At 37.2% G+C, this 24,685-nt stretch overlaps 1 protein-coding gene across 7 annotated transcripts in view; it reads left to right on the top strand.

The window, feature by feature from the left end:
* ADD1 (adducin 1) overlaps positions 1–24,685 on the top strand; it is a 62,942-nt gene that overhangs the window by 35,344 nt on the left and 2,913 nt on the right. For 3 of the 7 annotated variants that reach the window (XM_041403140.1, XM_041403138.1, XM_041403139.1), the window contains 10 exons: positions 2,114–2,194; positions 2,692–2,841; positions 3,789–3,932; positions 4,086–4,184; positions 4,592–4,768; positions 6,649–6,993; positions 10,065–10,166; positions 12,030–12,119; positions 18,785–18,941; positions 20,937–21,032. In XM_041403140.1, coding sequence (XP_041259074.1) covers positions 2,114–2,194; positions 2,692–2,841; positions 3,789–3,932; positions 4,086–4,184; positions 4,592–4,768; positions 6,649–6,993; positions 10,065–10,166; positions 12,030–12,119; positions 18,785–18,941; positions 20,937–21,032 — 1,441 coding nt within the window. Of the gene's footprint in view, positions 1–2,113; positions 2,195–2,691; positions 2,842–3,788; positions 3,933–4,085; positions 4,185–4,591; positions 4,769–6,648; positions 6,994–10,064; positions 10,167–12,029; positions 12,120–12,948; positions 13,042–18,784; positions 18,942–19,794; positions 20,170–20,936; positions 21,033–21,758; positions 21,794–24,685 lie in introns of those variants that run through there. The other 4 variants (XM_041403144.1, XM_041403143.1, XM_041403142.1 and 1 more) reach the window with 4 other exon arrangements.

Here is a 24,685-nt window from a genome sequence, read left to right as displayed (position 1 = left end):
TCTTTGGGGAGGAATACAAGGAAGATACCAGTAGAGGAGGTACCAACTGAGGTGGAAAACAATCAAAGCACTTGGAAAATGAGACTCTGAAAATGTTTTAGTCACTTCTGAATGACAGAGGTACTGGAAAGCTCTTGGCTTGTCAGCAGCAGTCCCAAGTCATAGTTGTCCTGTCTTTTACAAACTCCTCCAGTGAACAGCATTCTGAAAGATGACTGAAAGATATAAATTATCTTCAGAAGCTGATACAGAACAAGGTGGTTATGCTTATTAAGTAGTACTAAGACACTCCTTTGGAATGTGGTGAATGTTACCACTTCATGCAGTGCTGGTGTTTGATTCCAGGTTTTCTGGTTTTTTGTGAGTGGATGCGTAATTACTGGGTGATTGCATTCAAGTTAAAAGCTTGTGCTAGTGCACTTGTGAAGTCAGAAAAAAGCCTTCTGTGAGGGTCATAAGCCTATGTGTTAGAGGAGAATGGGATATACTCTCATACCCTCACAATTTCCATCTGGGCATATCAGGGAGTTGGGTGGAGTATCGTTGCTTTTTTTGGATCCTTATCAATCACTGACAGCTACTGCATGTGGAATCGCTCAGACTGGTGCAGTCCTGATGCAGAAGCAGAATTACAGAGCATCAAGAGCTTCCATGCCAAGTATAATATTGTTGAGTATACTTGGACACCTCCAGAGTTTTCATGTCAAGTGCAATAATGTAGAGTAAACTTGGGTGTCTCCACGGTCAGGCAGAATTTGAGATTACAGGTTTACAGAAGGTAGACATCATTCACCAGGACTTGCTTTGCTCTGGGGGTGTGAGCTGTTAATTGAATCTAATCCTAAAGGAAAGTAGTTTGTGAGTCTTGCTGCTTGTTTGTCTTTGATTTGAGCTTTCTTATTAGCTTTTGGGATATTTTAAATAATACTTGTTCTTTGTCTTACATAAATAAGTAAGAGATTTTTCTTCATCATTTGCACTTCTGTGGTGGAGAACTACTTTGGTGATTCATAAAAGCACAGATTAACTTTAACTGACTGTTTCAGTTTAAGATTCTTATGCTGTAACTTGTTCCCAGCTGGTTGTAAAGGAAACCAGATCTAGAAGCTTTTGCATGACTGCACAACTATTTACTAGAGTTTTCCCTGCAGTAGAACTATAGCAAATCATATGTGTATTTAATGTTGCAAGTAGTAGAAGACATGAGGCAGAAACAGCATGAAGTGGCTGCATCTCAAGGAAATTCAAACCTCATAAATAACTTTGAATTAAAAAAACCCAAACAACAACCAAACCAAAAACCCAAACCCACAACACAAACTACCCAAATGCTGGGTAGACTCATAGCGAAGTTGGGAGTTGTCTTGTGTCCAGTAAAACTTAGGAAGCCTATTAATTCACCATCAAAAGACACCTTAATTACCTAGATGTCCTGTACTTTTCATTGTACAGACTTTTAAGAGATACATCCCAAGATGTGAATGCTTTGAAGCCAAAATTATTTTTTGTATTATAAGTCCCTGATTGTGTGAATGAGATGAGAGAGAAAACACAAGTGAAGGTCAGGATACTTGGTAGAAAATTTACAAGTGTGCTGTACTGCTCACAGATGTCTCACAGGAACCAGCATCAGTGGCAAAACCCTTCTCAGTGCCAAGATGTTTTAGATCTTTAGATGTTTTAGTGGGCCAGCTATTGAGTTTTCTCACAGCCTTTTGCTTTATACTTTATGTATAAATGCAGGGTAGAAATACAGTTGGAGTGTAAACTCATTCAACTGAAAGAACTAACTTTTTTCCCCGTTTCTCTCAGTATTGGTCATTTTATCCATAGTGGGTGAGTTGTCATTATAACAGAATATAAGGGTTTACTAAATTCCACCAATCTGAAGGACACTGGCATGTTACTGTCATCTGGTTTTGTTCAACATTAGTTAATTAACAGTGCAGTGCATTGATTATCTGTTGTAGCATACATGAAAATCATAGTGTGTGTTATAGGCATACTAGCTCATTCCATAATCAGGATGTAAAAGTAACTTTAATGGTTTGGAGTCTTCTTGTATGCTTTAATAAAATCTTCTTAGTAACTCTTACTCTTGTTTTATCCTTAGGCCAGAGTAAACTCTGAGCAAGAGCATTTCCTTATTGTACCTTTTGGACTCCTCTATAGTGAAGTCACTGCATCTAGTCTGGTAAGCAATTGTTAATTTTCATAGCTGTAAAATATTTATATACATATATATATACACACACACACTTGTATACATAGACACACACATACATATGTGCATATATATATATATGCATGTATGTGTGTGTGTGTGTATATATATATATATAACTCGAAATTCTGTCCTGGAGAATATTGTACTGTTGTGTAATATGTTTAGAACAATGTTATTGAACACGGCTGGTTTTGGTACTGCTGAGGTGTCTGAGAGATTTATTTGCCCATGTTCACCACCAGGTGTCCTCCAGTTGATCCACCCGTTAAGAGGTATTAGGTCATTTGGACAGTTAATCACTCGTGCCCTTTAAAGCTGCTGGCTGTTGAGTCCAGCTTGTTGAGGGAAACTTTAGGCATTTCAGATATAAATGATGACAACTGGTTTTAGAGTCTTAGTGGTAGATACTGAATTCAATCAGATTTTTTGGTCTTGATTATGAAAATAATTCTTTTCATTCCCAGGTTAAAATCAATATTCAGGGAGACGTGGTTGATCGTGGAAGCACTAACTTGGGAGTAAACCAAGCTGGTTTTACGTTGCACTCAGCAATTTATGCAGCTCGACCCGATGTCAAATGCATTGTCCATATCCACACTCCAGCAGGAGCAGCGGTAAGCTCCTGGCTTTGTCCTTGTCCTGTTCCCCCACCCCTCCCAAAGGGAAAATAGGTGGGTCCCCTCAATCATAGATTTGCTTCCTATTTGGAGGGCAGAGAGCCTTTTAGTCTGTCCTCAAGTATGGTTCTGTTTGAATCAGAGCCCATCCTTGCTGGGTTGTTACCTGAATGGTCAGACAGTAAACTGAGTTCTGTCACTGGAGAACATGTATGTCATATATGTGTGTCCTTTCCCACAAAAGACCGGGTCTTTTGACAGTGAGTCATAAAACCTTTAGCATATTTTGCTGGTTTTGTAAAGCACAGTTTGTCAAGGTTTTATAATATTTGAAACTTTCCAGTATTTTTGTTTGGAGAAGCTGATTAGAAGTCAGTTCTTTCTCTTTGGAATGTTTTGAGAGAGTGACTTCCACTGTTCGCATTCCGATGATTTTTTTAAAATTAATTGATTAACCAGATTAATACAACCATTTTAAGGATAAATTATCAAATTCCTAATATTGTGAATTACAGATTAGCCTGTTTAAAAGTATTTTTTAAGTTTACGTGCAGTGCTGCAGAATTATCTGTATCACCAAAGGTGTTCTTTTGGCATGGGGACAGGAGGGGGAAATAGCTGAATGGAGTGGAAGGAATGAAAGATGCAGTTGATTTTGGGATTTGGTGGTTTCTTGGGAGGTTTTTCTTAATCCTTTTATATTGGTGTTGCTTTTGTGTAAAAACCATATTGAGACAGACCCAAAATCAAAATGACTTTTGTATGCTGTCTGAAAGTTATCAAAAATAGATGTTTTAAGGATGGAGTACAAGACCACTGTATATGTACCTGTAGAGATAGATTCAATTAATACATAAAATATATACTTATTTTAATTCTCATGACTATATTTTTTCACTTTTTCTGCTGCAAGAAATTAAATCAGTTGTTTTGATATTTCTCAGGTTTCTGCAATGAAGTGTGGTCTCTTGCCAATTTCACCTGAAGCACTTTCTCTAGGGGAAGTAGCTTATCATGACTACCATGGTATTTTAGTGGATGATGAAGAAAAGGTGGTTATTCAGAAAAATTTGGGGCCTAAAAGCAAGGTCAGTATTTGCATCTGGAATTAAAGAAAAAAGGAGGGGGGGCAGTATGTTTGTGTGACAGGTATGTTCTTTAATCAGTAGCAAATATTTTTAAATCAAGAGCAAGAAAATACTTAGTGTACTGCTGTTAACTTTCTTTCAATGTTTCTCTAGGTCCTTATTCTCAGAAACCATGGCTTAGTATCAGTTGGAGAGACTGTTGAGGAGGCTTTCTACTATATTCATAACCTAGTGCTTGCCTGTGAGATACAAGTAAGAGCTTTAACATGTTGTGTAATAATACAGTTTGCTGTATTAACCTCCAAACAGATTAATAATTGCATACTCTACTTGTTCAACTCTTGGGTCTAAATTAACACAACCATGTGTCATGTCACTATATTGTGGGGGGGGCATCCAAAACTTGGTTTCACTGACAATATTCCAGTACTGTATTGAAACCATCCATTTGCTGCCCATTAAAACAGATACTATCAAAGACTTAGACAACTTTTTATACAAGCATATTCATTTATTTAATTTTAAAATGAAGTACTATTTAGTACTTATTTAATTTTAAAATGAAGATTTCTTCTGGGTTTATGCCAGGTTTTTAGGGGTTCTTTTGGTCATTTTCACCCCATTCCCCACAAGAAATGAATGACTCTATTGTATTTCAGGTACGTACCCTGGCCAGTGCAGGTGGCCCTGACAACTTAGTGCTTCTTGATCCTGGGAAGTATAAAGCCAAGTCTCGTTCCCCTGAGTCTCCAGCAGGTGAGGGCACTGTATCCCATCCCAAATGGCAGATTGGCGAACAGGAGTTCGAAGCTCTCATGCGAATGCTGGATAATCTGGTAAGGCAGGCCTTTTGTCTGATTTTTATATGATGTATAAAATACATTTTTTAAAGCTGCATGTTGTTGGGATAATTTATACAGCCTGCAACCTGTTCTTTCCTCTAAGGACTTGGAGACAAAATGAAAAGCATCAGGTGTCCTTTGTACAGGTTGTACAGGCACCAGATTTACTTCTTATTCGTGATCTGATTGTTATTGGTGAGATCAGAGGAGCTCTTTGAGGGATTTGGCTATTCCAAATTAGAGTACTGTGGTGCTTGCACTCAATCTGTATTTTCCTCTCTTTTCCATCCCCTCCCAAAATGTGCAAAATTGTTTATGTCTGATTAGGTGTGAGGTCCAGCATAATTTGACTAAGATTCTGCTAGTCCCTAGAAGAGTTTAAAAGACAGGCTTTACATAAATAAAAGCCTTCAGATACAATGGTTTCCAGTAAGTACCCATCTGTAATGAATGACCAGATACCAACATTTACTGTCCAGCTTCAATGGGAAATACATGGCTGGGAACAGCAGACTTGTTGTATCTGACTGGTATCTTTGGTAGATTACAGTTTCTCTAGAAAATACCAGTTTTATGTTTCTTACTGCACATGGAAAGCAGCATCATAAAGGAAATGGCATTGTACTCAGTAGGAATGTAGGAATAGGAAGGAGCTTTCAGTCAAACAATACAGACCCTTAATATTATGATTAACCACATATTGTATTGGGTAGTTAATTATATTAGGTGGTAGATCATTACTCAAGATTTGTTTTGATCATTAAAAGTTGGAGCAGAACCCAAGAAAGGCCTAAGCAGTGCTTAATGCATGAAATCTCTATAGAAGGCTACGTCTGCATAGTTGGGGCTGATGTTTCTTTACAGCTGGCTTGATAGAATTTGAGTGCTTTGGGAACTAAGCTATTCCACACTTTTCCTTTGAGCCATTTTGAAAATATTTTGCTAGTGGAAACTTCTTAAAGAAACTGTTAAATGTCCTTCTTGTATGTTAAATACTGAGCGTAATATGAAAAACAGTGTGCACACACATGACTAATGTGAATAAGGAAGGTTAAAGGTGGTACAAAACACAGTTCAGAGGAAGTGGGAGAGTGAAACAACATAAGATTAGGGGGAGGAATGAATAATGACATAAAAGTAGCATTCTTGGAGCATTCCCTTGTGTATTGTATGTTGATTTCTAGATGTAAAACACAGTAAAGATTTTTTTATCTACCCTCTCATAGGGGTGCTTCTTCATGTCTTTGATTTAGAGAAACAGTTGATATCTTTGATTACAGTTTTTTATAAAGTGTAAATGAGTAGCTGGACTGTAGTACAAAGAAAAGTTATGATTCTGCATTTGGACTTAAATCCAACTCCAGAGACTTGAACAAATACTTGAAAATTCTATGAAAAACAGCAGGAAGCACTAATGTACATTTTTCCCCCTTCCTAAGGAAATCTAGAAAAAGGATTTTTTAAAATGTGTTATCATATTAAAATACAGGTGGTAAATTTTTTGCTCGACTATGAGACGAAGCAGACCCGTAGCACTGCTCTTGATGACCTTCTCAGTCACCTCAATGGTTTTTGCAGGACTACTGGGAATTCTTCATAAAAGCTTAATACAATGTTTTTTATGTTTGATCTACCAAAAATGGTGACTCTCTTAAATTAGTGATTCAGAAGTTACTTAGATTGGAAAGGATGCTAATGCAGCCTCACTTCTGTGCGTCATCCCCTTTGACATGGCTGTCATAACAGGTGAGCAGCCATGTATAGAAGAGGCGCTGTAGAATGGTTTTCACAGTTAAGGGTATCAGTGACATTTCAGTTGTCTGTTGAAAAACTTGGAGATACAGAAGACTAATTCTGCTGCTCTCCTTCTCCAGGGTTACAGAACCGGCTACCCATATCGATGCCCTGCTCTGAGAGAGAAATCTAAAAAGTACAGCGATGTTGAGATTCCAGCTAGTGTCACAGGTTACTCCTTTACTAGTGATGGCGAATCAGGCATTTCCTCCCCCCTCAGACACAGTTTTCAGAAACAGCAGCGAGAGAAGACAAGGTGGCTGAACTCTGGCCGAGGGGATGATGCTTCTGAAGAAGGGCAGAATGGCAGCAGTCCCAAGTCGAAGACTAAGGTGTGGACGAACATTACACACGATCACGTGAAACCCTTGCTGCAGTCTCTCTCGTCCGGTGTCTGCGTGCCAAGCTGTATTACCAACTGCTTGGTCTGTGCCTACCTTACTGTTCATAGTTAGATGATGTAGAGCAACTTGCGGTGGCTGGCACTTAGAGGCTTTGGGAAGAAAAGATAACTCTGCTAATTATTTTCTTCTTTCTTATATTAAAAAAAATTAAATGTGTTTTACTAACCGCTTAATTTGTATTTGATTAGATGTGACCTGTAAAAATCATCTTGCTTATTAATACTTAAAACTGCTTAAGACTTTGGAGCTTTTAGTTTTTTTCTGTCTTTCCAAGCTATTGACCAAACATTGAATTATAGTTTTGACTAAATAGGTTCTGCATTTCAATGGTTTCATTAAGGACAGCTATGTTAGGGAGCTACTAATTCTCTCTGCATGAAAGCTTTTCAGTTCAAAATCAAACTAACAATTAAATGTACTTTTGTACAAGTATATAAGAAAAAAATCAAGTAACTACCTTCTGTAATGTGTACCAACTTAATCTGCAAGGTATTTGCAATCTTCTCTATGAGAGGGTAGAATTCATTTCAAAGTATTTAAATCTTTTTTCCCGCTTAAGCAGTTTTTCTTGTCTAGTTTCTCAGCTCCTTTTCCTGTCCTGTTTACTACACTTTTGTCTACCCCAAAGCCTCTGAGTGTGTTCACAACCAGCTGCCTTCTGCATGTAGTGTTGCATGTAAGTAGATGGCCATAAGTGGAAAGTCTTTCCTAAAGTATCAGCTGGGTGCGGCATGACTAAAGTGCAGCTCAGGCCATCAGCAGGCACTAATCGATAGATTCTGCAACCGGTGCTTTTCTTTTGTTTATCAATGCTGCTTACAGTTAAATTTTGCACTGAAAGATATGTTAATTGAAAAGCAAAAGTATCAACTGCTTTCAAATGGACATCATTAGCTGTTGGTGTGTAACTGTGGGTTTGGTATTTTCTTGGGCGTATACAGAGTGACTGAACTGAAGGTAGGGATTTGCACGGATGCAGCCTTTTGTAATGGTTGACCTCCAGCTCAGCCACAGGAGTTCAGTAGTGCTTTGGTAGTGGTACTGTGTATAGCAGTAGTATGGTTACAGGTGAGTCTTAAAAATAGAAAACTAGTAGTCTTGGAAAAAACCCACCACATTATTTTTTTCCAGAACACCTTAATTTTTATTTATCCCTACAAAACTTTGCTGCACCTCTAAATACGCTCAGGGTTCTCTATATTTTGAATACTTTTATGAAATGATTCCTTGGACAATATGTATGCTAAAATACATAGTGTAAACATGTAGAAAGTCCCGAAAAAACCAGAGGTGCTCTCTCTGTGGTATTTTTGTGGTGTTCTTTTTGGTTTAAGAAATTAATAAATACATTCGTTGTTTGTACTATCAACTAAGCTAAATTATCATTTAACCCTGATTATAGATTTACTTTGATGAGATGTGGTTTTGTTATATTCATCTGTAGTGATGCAGATTTACCTTGATCAAATAGTTTTACCATAGCTTAAAGCTATGTATATGTTTGGAACAGTTTGTGCTTTTCACCATCAGCTCACAGAGTAGATAGTATTTCATATTTGAAATTATCAATGAAAGACTGAAGCAAAATTCTTGGTCACAAATTAGACTGGTTTAATGATATACTGAAGCAATAGATAATTTCATACAGTATAAAAGGTTCGTGTATTTAAATTTTTTAATGCTTGCTATTAACCTAAAGAAAAAGTGGCTTGTTATATTGAGGTTGTTTATATATATATATATATGTTTTGACTAAAAACTATCTTTAATAAAAAGCTGGAGTAGTTTTTATCTGAGAAGATAATCATCAGTGAGTATTTCACAGCTCCATGTTCATTCCATTTTTTACTTTACAGTTGCAAAACATTTTAAAATTCTGTTGCTTTCTGAAGTCTGACAGTTTCTGGCTATCTTATTATTTCTTGAAGTTACTCAGGAAAAAATGCATAGCATTTGCTCTATAAGCAGGTTTGCTTTACTGTTCGGTGCATTTTCTATGTAATAGTGATCGGAAATTAGGACATTGTACAAAGTAAATATATCAAGATAAAGAGGTAGTTGTGCATCAAATGAAGCAGTACTCCATACTAAATGCACAGATCAAATAAAGCAACCATCTATGAAGAGCCCATGAAGCGCTTAAAGCTTGTGTTTGGGATATTTTTGTAACCTTCTGAGCTATGAGTTATAAAATATTTGACATCACCAAACTGTTCCTTTAGGTTGCTGTGCTGGTACAGCTCTTTGTTTGTGCAGAAATTAATTCTGGTAATATCATTTTGCTGAAGTAGCTTATTTTAATGCAAAACTTTGGTGATGCCCACTCCTGCTTCAAGTACAGAATCATTCACTAAACCTGGATAGTGACATCACATTGCTTTTCATACTTCTGTCATCTTATGCTTTAAGTTTGCTTTGATGTTTGTTGGGTACCAGAGGATTGAATCAATGATCTCTGTGTCTCTCTTGTGTTATTTTGTAAAAACACCCAGTGCAGAAAATGAAAATGGCAGTAACAGGGTCTTAAAGCTCATGCCTTAGATCTTGCTGTACTTCTGTTTGGGTAAGGAATAGTGTCCTTTTTAAACAAGTGTGAACTCATTGAGAAATGTCTTAATAAAACTGCCTTAAATATAAGTAATTATATTGGCATTTTCCTAGTCCTGTCTTAATATATCTATTCATAAAGTGAGAAGTAGGTGTTTTTTAGAAGCACAAAACACTGCAGCTGTCAGTGTGGTCAAGTGCACAGAAAACCAGCTTAAAAACCCTCAGTCTTCATAATCCCTGAACTGCACATAGGAATGGCATTGTTTTGGGTGAAAGTTATTTGCAAGTCAACTGGTTCTCTAGTTGTTGTTACTAACCTGACTTGATAGAATGGTTCTGATCTCTGAAAATGTATCCAAAGGTACAGTTTATATTACTGAAGAAGAAAGCAACTCAGTCCTAGGAATGAATAGAAGAATGCAATCATTGGTTCAGTTCTCTGCTCTGTATGATGCATGATCAACTGTGATGTGACTTTGCTGCTCTGAGTGTCCGTAGCCATTACAGCAGTTCTGACTCTGCAACTGTTCTTGATGTTACAGTGGACTAAAGAGGATGGACATAGAACTGCCACCTCTGCTGTCCCTAATCTGTTTGTTCCACTGAACACCAATCCAAAGGAGGTCCAAGAAATGAGGAACAAGGTTTGTAATAGCACTAAAATAATTTTTTTTGGTCATCACTACAATTAAGTTGCGTACTTGTAATGAACGAACTTACTTTGCTATAATGACATTTTGGGGGCTCAGTAACACAGTTCTGGTGTTGTCCTTTCCTTTTATAACTCAATAATGAAAAAATTCCTAAGTGTCCTGAACTCCTCTTGGAAAAAGCTGGTATTTCTGTTCACCATATGAAGATGTTTTTCTAAGACTAATTTTTCTTAGACCAATTGCTGGGTACCTCTGAAACATCCGGTCCTGAGTTTATGGTAGTAATTCTGTACCCTGAGATCATAATTTTACATTAGTGACCTGTTTTCCTGTTTTGGTAATACCAGATGGAATTTTGTGACCTAGACAAAGTAGTCTATAGATTTCTCTCCATATTTCAGTGTACTGTATTTTAATATGCTGTGATTGTTGCAGACCTCCTTTTTTGTCTTTGGAACTGCAAGTTAGCCTTTTTGAAATGAGCTTGCAGTTAATTTTCCTGGTTTTGAATTTCAGATTTTCTTGTCCAATCTACAAGCAGGAAAGCACTGAATGGTTTTTTCACTTTATTTCTTTTACAGTATAAAATATGCCCTGGTATCTTGTTAATATTTAACTTGTTCTGGATGGTTTTGATACCTCTAAAATATGCCCTGGTATCTTGTTAATATTTAACTTGTTCTGAATTGTTTTGATACCTCTAACTGATGGCCACATGGTACATGAGAGTTAGCATTCTGTCAAAGAAAGGCTGTGTGCAGCAATCAAAAATAATTTGTATATGGCTAACAGAACTTGTGCTTGGCACTGTAAAATAATAACTACCTGAAATAAGAGTTACTATGAAATTTCCAAGCAGTTTATTTGTGTTTCAAACACAAATGTTGCTTTATTAAAAACTTGAATGACTAAGAGAATAAGTCTTCAAATTTTATACTTTCTCAGTGATGAGAAGGGTAGTAAATTAGAAACAAGTGAAAAAGATGGGGGAGCCTTGTGCTTTCTGAGATACCAAGTATTAATAATACTTCTTGTTTGTGCATTTGTATGCATATATTTTTTATGAAGTCAATGCCCTTTTTAGTTGTAAAGTAGAGGACTTTTAAGATGTATGCTTTTCTTAATTTATCTTGGAATAAGAACCAGAATATTTTAGAAATAAGTTTTGAGTCAGTTATGAATTCTTTACCACTGATGGATATCTAATTTAAATAGACAATACCTAGGTTCAGAGATCTGATTTCTGTCCCCATTTTCTGTATTGAAATAACTGGGAGGTATTTAGGATGCAGCAAAATGGTTGTTCTTGAGAACTATTCCAGAGTGTCAGTTTATCCACAGAAATTATTTATATGTCCTTTTGAGGATATGATCCTGACTAGATGCAGAAATGAAAGTTATGCAGTGTTTTACAGTAACTTCTATATGAAGATGATATTGTGGTGCCATGTCAGTAACTAATGGCTAATGACAGCATCCCACAACTGACTGGTCAGGTAGAATAGACAGAAAAGTACAGAGGTAATATTTCTGTTTCTCCTCACTTTTCCAAATTGGAGTTGTCTGTTATCTGTTTTGCCATGACCTAATACTAAAAAGCAAAGGACAACAACTTTGATGGTGGTTAAAGACTAAATTCTGATAAATGTGAGGAAACAGCCAGGAACCTGAACATTTACGTTCCAAATGGTGTTTATAAGCTCAGCTTCATTTGACAGCCCTGTGGCCACAGCAGTTAGCACTGGTGGTTGCCTGATGGCAGGTTCACTCAACCCTTTTTCAAATACAAAAATGTGATCAACTTTCCTCTGTTGTTCATGTGATTGTTGTTCATTCTGCTGCTTTTCTTTACAGATCCGGGAGCAAAATTTGCAGGATATTAAAACAGCAGGCCCTCAGTCACAGGTTCTTTCTGGGGTAGTTGTGGACAGGAGCCTCGTACAGGTGAGAGTATTCAATTCCTAAAACTATTAGCTTAATCTGTAATATCCTCTGCTTTCACCTAATATATCACTATGAAATTATTCTTTAATTGGCAGAGAGTAACTGTTTATAAGGTAAGTCTTAGAGGTAACACCATTGTCTTTGCAAGAGTGCTCAGGGTCAGAAATCTAGAGGCTTCAGCCATGTAGCCCAAGCATGTCTGTGGAGGATGCTTCTTGGTTTTTTTGCTGAATGGTAATGCATGAGATTCAGAAGCCTTATTTATATGGGTTACATTCTTGTTCAAAACTAGTTGGGCTTTGTGACAGCTTCCTGTTTGTTTGATTTCTGAGTTGATGTATCTTGAAGGATTAATACTGGGCACACCAGGCTCACTGTGGGGCAGTAGCGTTTAGTGTTAAATGTGGGATTTCATGCTTCATAATATTTTATTTGAAGAGCAGTTTGGGAAAAAAGCTATTACATCAATGAAACTTAAAAGCAGTATATCTGGATATACAAAAGACTAAAAATCATAGCTTCAAGTAAAGTAAGAATTGGAGCTGTACAGTTATACTGTATAGCTGAATAAAGCTTTTTATATCCAAGTGCTTTCAACTGCCCAGATAAGTATTTTCTGATAATACTTTTTAAAGATTGGCAAGTCTTATCATGACCACAGCATTATTCATGTTGGGTGTCACATTGTGTGCATGTCAATTCATTGTCATATGCAATTTCATCTACAGTTACTGTTTCTTTGCATGTTTTAGCAAGCATCACAGTGCTTTTGGTTGATGTTGTAAAGCCCGGGCTCGGTTTGCTCTGTTTACTCAATTTACTGTTGCAGGATGCTCCCCTCTCAGACTGTACGGAATCTATTGAAGGGCTCGATCTCACAGAGCAGGCCTTTAGTCCCGCTAAATCTCTGTCTGTTAGAAAGGTACTGCCCTGTCATACTGCTCTAAATACTGTTGTTCACCCTTCCTTTAACCTCTCCTTACCCTGACCTTTTTCCTCTGTAAGAAATGATTTGGCTAGAAAACTTTAAAAAATGAAAATAGATGGATCTTCAAATTATGTGTATGCCATGATGCAAACAGTTACTTTACTCTGTTAAGAGTTTCTTAAGGATCTTGATCTTTGTCTGTAGAAGCTGGTGAGGAAACACTTTCAGTGTTAAGGTGCTGATCAGGTCCTGAATATAGAGGTTTTCTTTATGCATGCTGTTAGTGTTGAATTATTCTGAGATCAATTTAGATTTAACTTAATCTCGGCCTGGTTACATCAGTGTAATTCTGAGGATTCTGTGTGTGTTATGTGACAAACACTGTCAACTCTTGATCCCAGAGCGCTGGACACTTGGCTTCCTTCATACTTCCTGCAGTTAGCTACAAGAGTTGCTAAGTAATGCCCCACACATGCAAAACTGATTTGCTTCCACACTTGTTGTCATGTTTGTGCTTGCATAATATCCATTAACCACAGAATAAGTTCAAGAGGTGTTGGGGAGGGCAGGCCTTGGGGCTGACTGAATGGAGCAGTGCACACTGCAAATAACATTTTGTAGAGCACATCTAGTGTGGAAGCACAGTGTGTAAATAAGCATCAGTGCCTCCTCTGCTCCAGTGTTTTACCTAAAAGATTCTTAAATCTTGTTTTAGGTTGTGCCTAAAACACCTCATTAACAAAATAGCTTTTGCATGAAAAAAATACAGAATACTTTGCATTGCACCATTGTTGGAAACCTTGTGGTTTTATGACTTTCTAAAGTGTAACGAGCCAGTTTGTGTTATAGATACTTGGGTCTTACTGAGAATATGATGGTCATATTTTTCACATTGCAGTTTGTTTTGTCTGTATTCTGAAAGGAAAAATAATAAAACACCATTTATGGGTTTAAGACAAAAAGTAAAATAAAGCCAAATTCTTTCAGGCAGTGCATGGCTTTTATTTTCCACTTAATAATACGTTCAAAGTGAAAAATTACTTTTATGATAATTATCACAGCACAGGTCTTTTTTATTGGTGATATATTTCAAGTATTATGTTCAAACAGTGACATAGCTTTTATATAAAAGTAGTCAGATAGTTTACATGTATTTTCACAGATGGCAGAGAACCAGCAAATGGTTTATTGGTTAAGTGATTTTGTCTAGTAATATCCTGTTAGGGTTTAGATGTCCAAATTGTTTCATATTTTTGTGGTATCATGAAAGTGCTTTCTTCCTGAAATAGTGTGCAAAATTAGATCACAATGTAAATAACAGGAGTAATTATGAAATAGAAGTGGCCTATTTAATAATCTTTATTATTTTAACATGGATTGTGACCCAAATGCTTAATAATTTCCTGTTTGGGGAAAAAAAAAAACCACAACCCAAGAAACAAAACCAAAACAAGCAAAAAAACCCCAAACTAAACAACCTCCTTCTAAAAAAATGTTACCCAAACCAGCAAATCCAATGAACCCAAAAATAACAGCAACAAAAGACAACCACCAGAGAAATTTCCTTGAAAGGTTCTGCCATAAAACAATTGTGTTTTGTGGAACAAAGGAAGTGTAAAAGGAAGTGTAAGCAATCTTATGATGCCCACACAAACCTCACCTGAAAATTTAAATGAAACTGAAGAATCCTGTACATCAAGGACTTAGGCACTTTTAGGTACCAGACAATTAGAAGTTTTCAGTTGACAAATTCTTTGACACTCAATGACAATTAATGTAAAAAGTTTCATGTAATTGCAGTAACAGAGTGTATTATGTTTTCAGTTAATGTTGAGATTTATATAGAATATTAATGCACACTATTTTGGATGAAGAAATGCCTCCTTGTGTACAGAGTGCATGTACTGCTTTGAGCTCCTGTGCCTATGGCTGCAGCAGTGAATACTCCATCTTGCCTTGTTGCTTGCTTTATCCATGTTCTGAGAAGTCCTGGCCATGTTGCAACACAACCTCCTTGTGCATCATGTAATTTTATCCCTGGTCAGACTTGGTTAACCAAGCTTCTGCTGCAGTCTTGGCTGATTGACAGGGAATTCTTACCAACAACCATTCTGCAGTCTCATAAGAAAATAAATTCACAAGAATTTTCAGTCATTTTAAATAGAAGGAGAGTCACCCATTTTGGGTCTCTTCCTTTAGAATGGAAATTCTGTGGCTTTGTTCTTAATCCAGACCCTCTCAGTGCTGCCCCAGAGGTGGCACTGAGTTTGAGTGGTGACTTCTACATGAACAGTACCTCAGGAATCTTGGTGTTTTGGATAAAGGCACTGCATTAATGTCAGATTGTGTTAGGAGCAATTGTTAACTTAGACCATTATTATGAACCTCCTGTCTGATTGAAAGAAGAATTGGCATATATAAAGTGCCAGTTTTGGTCATATTTGTCCCTGAGAAAAAGGTGAAGTGCTTGCCTGTTAAATAATGGTCCTTTTGAATTTTTCCCTAAAAGCCAGGTTTGGTCTAGAAGTTACAAAATTACTTAATTATCTAAATTTCATGTAGGAAGTATGAAGTCCATGTTTAATATGAAGGCAAATTGCATATCATTAGCTATAAATGGCTTTCCCTTTGTGTCTTTGTGTGTGCCCTCAGAGAGTGAAAATGCTTTCTCTTCATCAATATAACCTATCCAGTGTTTCTTACAGTGGACAAAATGCTGTTGATATTTGAGTGCATACATGTGATCAAATTTCAAATAGTCATCTAAATACTTTTGGAATCATCATCAAAGTTATACTAGGATCAACCTAATCTCAATGAGATCACTAGAACATCAATTTTTTTCATGTCATTTTATGTTGAAATGGAGTGTGAGTCTATGAGAATTTATTCCCTCTCTACAGGCTCTTTAGTACTGGAAGTAACTCCAGACCAATTTTCTTGTTCAGTTTTTCTGAACATTCTTAGGAATCTCTGAATGGCATCGTCATGCTCTGCAAAGTCTTGTCTATTTTAGTGTCACATTTAACCATTGGAAATATGTTCTATGCTGTCTTTTTAGTCCTTTATACTTGTTTTCTTTCTGTCCTTTGTTTCATTTTGTGTTGTATATTTTTATTTGAATTCATAGAAGGCTGTTCTGTGGCCTGTTCTGTGAAGTAAAACATATCTGCTTATTGATTTAGAAGCAATGATGGTTTAGAGTAATCATACTGGTATAGAGTAACCATATTGCAGAACTTATTAACATATTACTAGAATTTATTTCCCACATGGACTCAGTCCCTCTACCAGTATTGTTTTCATGGTGACCTTTGAACAGCTTCAGTATTGTTGATACTGAATAAAACTGGATTTAAAAAAAAAGTTTTTTAAAATAAAATAAGTTTTCCTTTCTGATCTCTTGTATAATTTTTCTGCTTTTATGATCCAGCATTGTTGCCTCTGATCTTTTCAATGCTGCTTGTCTTGGGTCAAAGCTACTCAGCAAATACAAATACTGTTTGCATTGATTGTGAGTGGTTTTTGTGAGGGTTTAATTTTGGTTTGTTTTTTTGGTTTTTTTTCAGTCTAGTAAATGTGATAAGCTTGATTTGTTGCTTTTGTTCCCAGTATTTAACAAAGGTACTCTCCTAAGTGGGAGAACACGTCATGCCAGTGCACCAGGCATCTGCAAACTGCCTGTCTTGCTGTTTGCCACCATTAAATCTACAGGCATTCAGGGACATTCTGCTTCATTAGAAATTGTTCTACCCAGTGATTCTGGATTTAATTTGCAACATTCAAAGAGATTCTTAGAAATTCCAGGGATACTAATGGGTACTGTGTCTTGTTCCTCTCTTGTTCCCAGTAAACTCTAGAAACTCTGCCTGAGATCGGTGCTTTACAAGGTCCTGCTGCTTATGCTGAGTTTCAGTTAAAACTATGGACTTGGTTTGAAGTGTGGGCAAAGACAGAAAGGGAAATAGAAAATTTCCATGGGCATCAGTTTTCTGCCATCATTCAAAGCTGAGACCTGTCATTTTAAGGGTGTTTTGAATTTTCTACAAAACAATTAGGATTTGTACAAAGGTTGATGTTTCTCTGACCCTTTTATGCATTATCTTTTGTGAAAAGCTGTTACTGTCAAATCAATGCTTCATGGATATGCCTTGAGAAAAGGCTTTTGACATTCTACTGACATTCTGCATATAGAATGAATTTTCCTCTTATTTTATGAGGAACTGGAAGTGATCTGTAATGTTTTAGAGATGTTTCTCTCCTGCAGTTCCTTTCAGGAACATTCCATTCTTGCAGTGAAGGTTTAGTGTTACACTGTTTGTTCTCTGGTGGTTGCTTCCTGAAGAGCAGCATAGATTCTAACATCCATCTTACCTCCCTGGATTGCTCTAGGTTTCTGGAGATCTCTAATCAGACTTTGAGAACTGCTCTTGTCCTCCTTCCATCCAGACATCCTTGTCTGTCACCTCTTTGTGCTGACAGCTTGTCCAAAGCAGCTCTTGCTGTCCAGAGCAGCATTCTGTCTATTTGCATCATCAGTTTTACAGTGGCCATCCTGTGCTTGTCTGTGAAGTGTGGACATGGGATGGAATGTTTCTCTCTCTTCAGGCACTGCATATTTTTGAAGTGTGCTTTCTAATGCTTTCTTCTAAATATTGATGTAGGCAACATTGAATATGGAGGTGACTTGGGTCAATCAGTAGCCCATACCTCTTGGGTAATGGAGTTCAAATATCTCTTTTTTTCGTAATGAAGACAGTTTGGGTGTCACCATGACATGGGGCACAGCTGACACATCAGTCATTAACAAACTAGTACTAGAGTTCTGTGTATCCAGTGGAAAAACCCAAATGCTTAGACAAGTCATGTGAGAGACAGAGCAGCTATCTCCAGGCAAGCATTTTCGTACCTGAGACAATGAAAATCCAGTGGCTGTAGCCTTTACCATAGGATGAGAGAAGAAAAATGAAAAACTTTAACATTAGAGAATCTCTGATGCAGCTGCTTTTGTCCACCAGAACTACTGTACTTAGAATTGCTTGTTATATTTTTATTTGTATAACTTTTTATCTGGCTTATATGACAAATGTTATAGATGTAAATATGCTAACTTGTATCTGATTACAGTTAACCTTAATTATTTTTAAATGGCTTGTAATAAGCTGTTAATCTGGTGTATACAGAACATATACAAGATGGCTTTTTACTATAACATCTGTTAGGTGTATTGTAGTAGCTGCAAGAAATAGCTTTTCTGTTATTAAAAAAATAGAAAGCAAAACAAAAACCCAAAGCAAAATAATAATAAAAACCCAAAGCAAAACAAACAAAAATACCCATGAGCTGAGTTCTTGACCCTTTACGAGTATTCTGTGCCCAGACTGCCATGCAGGTGGGCCTGGTATCATGTTTCTTTTGTGGTGAGAAAAAGAAACTTGATAAACTTTTGTGACTTTAAATATAATTCAGCTAGACTGTTTGGCTGCTGTTTGATTTACTGCTTAATGGTAGATATTCCCTGGTGGAGACTTGTTTTCTCCTTTATATTAACCTCCTGTGAATCACATTAAAAAAAAAAAAATCTGCAATAGATTTTTTTTTAATCTAAAAGAGGAAAAAGTAGCACTTTCCTGGTTATGTTTTTGTTTTGTTTTTGGTTGCTTTGTAGCCTCTATACCTCTGAAGGTTCTGCAAGTTACTGCTTGATTGCAGATGTATCTTAATTTTCTTTTGCCAGGGAGAACTGGTGACTGCATCAAAGGCAATAATTGAGAAAGAATATCAACCAAAAGTCATAGTGAGCACAACAGGACCAAATCCCTTCAATAAACTCACTGATCGAGAACTGGAAGAGTATCGCAAAGAAGTAGAAAGAAAGCAGAAGGGACCAGAAGGTTGGTTTCTCTGTGTGTGTTTTTTCTGCAATAGGCTGTTGTACCAGAAAGTTTCTTAGTAATTTGAGAGGTGGGTTACCTGCAAAGGCCATGGGTAAATTACCCAGCTTTTTTATGTTTCAGTTTTTCCAGCGTGAATTAGAAATTTGAAAAGTATCTCTAATATTAGAGAGAAAATGTGTGATCTAAGTGTTTTAAGAGTGTTCTGTAAAATGCGTAGATCTCACTCTAAAATTGTCCTTATAGACAAACTGGGCAGTAGGGCCAGTTATTCCTGCTGGTAGGAAGTTGAAAGCTTCCATCAAAAAGGTGTTTTGGTACTGGTTTTGTTCTGCTTTGTTTCCCTTGGCCCTAGAGCATGGGCTAAGGTGAGAGAATGGTGATGCTTTGTAGCAGCAACACTGCAGGTTTAAGTCATTGAAATTTGTGGATTTGAGAAATACATTGAATGGAGAAGATACAGAATAACATTGATTGTTGCTTGGAAATATGACATCTTGTGGGGACTTTACCAAAATGGACTTTTTCAATTATCCCATGACAGATTTGTGCTATAAAAAGAGGGGTTTGCTGCATCTGAAATGGTTCTCCTGCTTTACTTTTGAATAATTTTAAGGGATGATACTTAGAACGCTCATCTGTTGTGAGGTTTTGAATTTGAGTGATGCAAGAATCCAAAATGCTTGTTTCTTTTGCAGTGTATGTTCCCTGCAGCTGCTTTTTGGGACCACAGTGTAGGAACCCTTGTGTTTGGTTTATGAAGTACTGGGTGGGGTGGGGGGGGATGCTGTGTGTCATGCCTGTTTAACTGCATACCTTTATTCTCTCAGTAACAATGCCACATCCTTCTTAGATAAGGTATCAAAATATGGAGAGACTGTGTTACTGAGACAGACACCAGCTGGGGAGCAGAGTGCAGTGCTTAGAAATCAGACCATCAGTGAGCAAAACACGTCAGATAAAAAGTCTCTGGATTTGAAAGGGAGATCAAACACCTTTCAAGGAGCAGATACGAAGACTTTACAGGATCGTGACGTATCATCACTGCCTAAGTCTTTAGATAATGTTCAGTTTGCTGCTGCATGGGTTCCTTGTCAGACCATGCAGCAGAGCATCCCACATCTAAATGGAGAAGAGCCAGATGGGCAGAAGTCCTCCCATAAGGAATTTCATACTGCAGTGATCAAAGCATTAAGGTCTGATCCTGACCTTTTGGCTGAGGCCTCAGGTATTACTAACATGATACAGCTGCGCTTGCAATCCAAGGAACCACCTCTTTATCTACCCCATGTGGAGATTCTGTCAGTTGACTCTCATCTGTGGGACTGATTTCACTTTAATTGTGTAGGTGAACCTGATGGAACAACACTTTAGTGTTGTTCCTAATATATGGTGTACTCTATTAATGTTTTCCTTTGGATCTAGGGTTATTCAAAGCTGGAAGCAAAGGGAACCCTTCTTACTAATAACAAATACTCAAACCTCTGTGAAATCTGGTTGGAATCATATAATTACTGCATGTTTTTCTGATTATCTATGCAGTCTTCTTTTCTTTTGGGATGCAATTTTGTTTACTCCAAATTTCAGCAATACAAAGCAAGCAAAAGAGTGTTATCTTCTGTAGGCCTGGTAGCATAGCCCCTCCTCCATATTTGTTTATATATTCCTTGTGGGTTTTCCTCACAAGTTTTCTTTATAACAGCAGCGTAAACCAATTCCTGAATTATTTCATTATTTTTGCCTGCTTAAGGAAAAAAAAAAAAAGACCCTCCAAAAAGAGCTACAGAGCACAACAGTGACTTGAACAGTTTTCTTAGTATCAAACTATCACTTAATTTTCTTTTGCTTGTTTTGGTATTATTTAATATCCTGGCAGAATTTTGATTCCGAAAAATGTATTGGTATCTTTTGTGCATGGAGCAAAAGGACACTTGTTTTCTTACATGTAGAGAGATTTTATTTGCCTTTTTAATTTCCCTTTGCCTACCCCTGCAGAGCCTTCAGAAGATGGCAGGCCACAGAAAGAGAAAAGCCCCCCTGAGCCCAGTTCAGCTCGCACTCCTCCCAGCACGCCCATTAAAATAGAGGAAGGTACGTTGTGCTCCCTGGGGGCTGGGGAGCCAGTAAGTGCATGGAGGACATGAACTAGAGCTAATAACAGTCAGTGACTTTTGTGTTTCATTGTTGTACTACCTACGAGGTACTCCACTGAACTGTGAGTCTTAACAGTTTCGTTGACAATAATAAAGAAGTGTGCATTGATATAAAGACAAATTTCCATCTCTTCAGAATTGCCTTGTCATCTCTTGGTGTTTCTCAACTGATTTACCTTTTTGTACATTTTCTGCGAGGTAATTGCTCTTACTAAATGAAATAGTGTCTGCTGGTGAACCAGACACATATCTAGATGCTTTGGTAAATCTTCTTCACTGATTGCACATTTCTTAAACATTATTGTACTTGGATTACACCTCAGTAAATATTTTTTCTATTTAATTTGAATCTAAGTTTGCTTATTTGCTCACCTTATGTCATAGTTTTAACTAAAACGTGAGCAGGGCTAGTTAAAGTTGATAATTTCCTAAAAAAAAGATAAAATTATAATCTTGATCAGGTGTAATCCAATTATTGTCTTGTTTCCTTTACCTTGTACATTGGATATATCACTTGTCTGTTAGTCTGCCATTCACTACTTCATCTCATTCTGTTTTCTACAAGAATGGTTGCAACCATTCTTCTAACGTAACACAATGGCTGTGATGAATGCATAGATTCTCTACTTGTGCTTTTTTCTTCTTGTGGCTGCGTTACAAACAGGAGATGGATATGCTAAAGAATACCTGTTACCATAGTAAGTATCATTCCATACTCTGACCTGCTTTTGTGCTTTGCTTCACTCTTGCATCTTTGTTTACTAAGTTGTTTTTTTTTTGTTTTGCTTTTTTTTAAAAAAGCAGGCTTTTTCAGTTGAGATGTTGAGTTCTTTAGTTCTCAATTCCATGTAATTCCAGGCAGTTGCAGATCTCATGTTAAAGCACACTCCCCTTTGGAGAGAGGCTGTGAAAGTCAACTTCCGTGTTTCCATATCTGTGTGTCCGATTCCTCAGTTTAAAAAGGAATAGTCTGAACTTGCCTGGCAGATATAGCTGAAACAGCCCTGGCAGTTTCTGCCCCAATAGTTTGCTGCTGCCCACACAGCTTGGGCCTGGTAACAAAATGGAAGAGTTCCTAATCTATTCCAGAGCAAAATCCACTGACATGGATTTAAATTTACCCAGCAGACTTCTGCATGGAAATGGATATGGGACTACTCCTATGTTTTGTGTTAACTGTAGGGAATTCAAATTCCAGCCAAGGAATAGCAGCAAGTACTTGGTGGCAGCAACCTCTACAGCTGTTTTGGCTGGCTCTGCAGGGCTCCTTCAGATTATACTTTAAAGGAATAAGGATGTTTGTATGTCCTGTTATATCCAAAAGTCAGTGTGTTTGTCATAGGAGTGAAAGTCAAACTATATTGTAGACACCTGTGATGTTACTGATAAAGTTCTAAAACCTGAAAGTTCTTTTAAACAGGGAATTGTGTTTGATGAACTCTTCTAGTTGTAAAAGTTTTCCAGGACAAACATACAAAGCTTATTTTAGAGAATAACTGGAAGTTTGTATCACGATGACTTTGGTTGGGGGAGGTTCTGTTGAATGACAGTGTTGTCAGTATACAACCTCTTCTCAACTTTGATTCATCATATTCTTTTTGTTTAAGTATAGCTGAAATAATTTAAGTGTTTTTTTAACTCATTTATAGCCTAGTTTGTATGTTTGTCCACATTGTTGTGTTAAAAAAAAAAAACAAAACCAAAGCCATAAACATTTATTTTCACAAATAATGTGAATTATAAACACACACCAGTATTGATGTTATGCTTTAAACTCCTAAACCACAGTGTATATGTATATATACAAAAATAAAGGGAGAGCATGGATGTAAACATGATTATTTAAAAAAAAATCTTTTAAAATGTTGAGGTGCTGCTGAGTTCTTAAACTGTAAATAGGTTTTGCAGCAAGAAAAATATTTTTAAAGCTTTCTAGTTATGTTACTGAAATCCATGCAGTAGAGTAGCAGGGCATTTACATGTTGTGTGCTGGCTTAATTGAATGTGGAATTTGTAAATCTTCTGAATTCTGGTTAGATATTGCCCTGAGCAAACTAGATCAACAGATGTTTGCTTGATTCCAGCATCACATAAACCTGTTTATTAAGGATGATGGGATCTTGACAAACTGGGAAGGATGGCAGTCCTGGGTTAATGAGTTACAAACCCATTTATCTTTATTCAATGCTCAAGCCAGCTGGCAAATGCTGTTTGAATGTCTGTAGCTTCCTATTCTTTAATTTGAAGAATCTCTAAACCCTTTTTTTAAGACTTCAAAATTGTCTTTTAAACATCTAGAATAAACCTGACAGTCCAATATGGTGCCTGTTCTAAAAATTGGGCCGACTAATGAATAGAATATAATATTTTTGACTTGGAAGGGACCTACTATGACCATCTAGTCCAACTGCCTGACCCAATTCATGGCTGACCAAAAATTAAAGCTAATTGTCCTAATGCCTCTTGAACACTGACAGGCCTGGGGCCTTGAGCAGCTCTCAGTAAGAAGGAAGCCTATTTCAATGTCTGACCAGCCTCTCAGTGAAGAAATGCTTCCCAAAGTCCAGTCTGAACCTCCTCTGCAGCTTTGAGCCATTCCCACACATCCTGCCACTGGATCCCAGGGAGAGGAGCTCAGCAATGTTTTCAGTCAATTCCTGAAAAGTCAAATCCAAAAGCAGGGTAGTGGTAGTGAAGAACTGTAACTGGTGTTTCTTATTAATGTGTGTCTGCCATACATAGACAGGCTAAACTACAGCTTCAGAAGGCAGCTTGTACTGTACATAACTGCTTTCTCTTTTTTGCTCTGATTTAAATCCTGCCTGCATTATAACTTTTAAACTGCTAACTTGTGCATTCTGAGTGGATACTAGTGTGTGGTGTTTATTTAACCTATTAGAAGTTCATGGTGCTCTAGGCAGAACATATTTGTTTCCTAGCAGGTATTCACAGAACAGAGCCCTCTAAAATATGTCAGAAAATTATTAATCCCATCTGGCAGAAGTAAAAAGAACACTGTCATTTTTATAGGAAAAATGTGAAAGTGTCAAGTATTTTCTGTAAATTCTTCTGAAATCCTTCAGTCTTTTCAAATTAAAACAAACAAGATCTTGAAAGGAGGAAAAAATAGTTGCCTTTCATTTGTGCCTCACAATGAGCGTGGCCTGGAATTTGCTCTGAATTCCTCCTTACGTAACATCGGTGGGGAGAGGTGGCACAGCTAGCGGGACGCTGCGGTGAGCAGGGCAGGCAGCCCCAGTGCTCCTTGCTCGGGCCATGCACAAAGAGGAGCCCTAAACAGAGCATCCTAAAGCACAGCCTGAGTGGGGACAGTGAGGGAGGAGTGGTTCAGTTCCCCTCTGGACACAGAGCTGCCACTGGACTCTCCATGTTCCCTTTTACAGGGTGAGTTTGGCTGTTGACATCACATACGATAAACAAAACAAGCTGTATTGCATAACCTGCTGAGCTCATTTAATTTGATAAACTACATGGATTTTACTTATAGGAATCCATAATATGTACTCATATCTTGCCAAAAAAAAGTGAAGCCTTTGTGATAGGAAATTATATTTTGAAGCAATATCTGTC

The sequence above is a fragment of the Onychostruthus taczanowskii genome, unplaced genomic scaffold, assembly GCF_017590055.1.
Source record: "Onychostruthus taczanowskii isolate IOZ18803 unplaced genomic scaffold, ASM1759005v1 scaffold2, whole genome shotgun sequence".
In the NCBI taxonomy this organism is placed as follows: Eukaryota; Metazoa; Chordata; class Aves; order Passeriformes; family Passeridae; genus Onychostruthus; species Onychostruthus taczanowskii.
The sequence above is the reverse complement of the archived record's forward strand: the minus strand, read 5'-3'. Positions and strand labels throughout refer to the sequence as shown.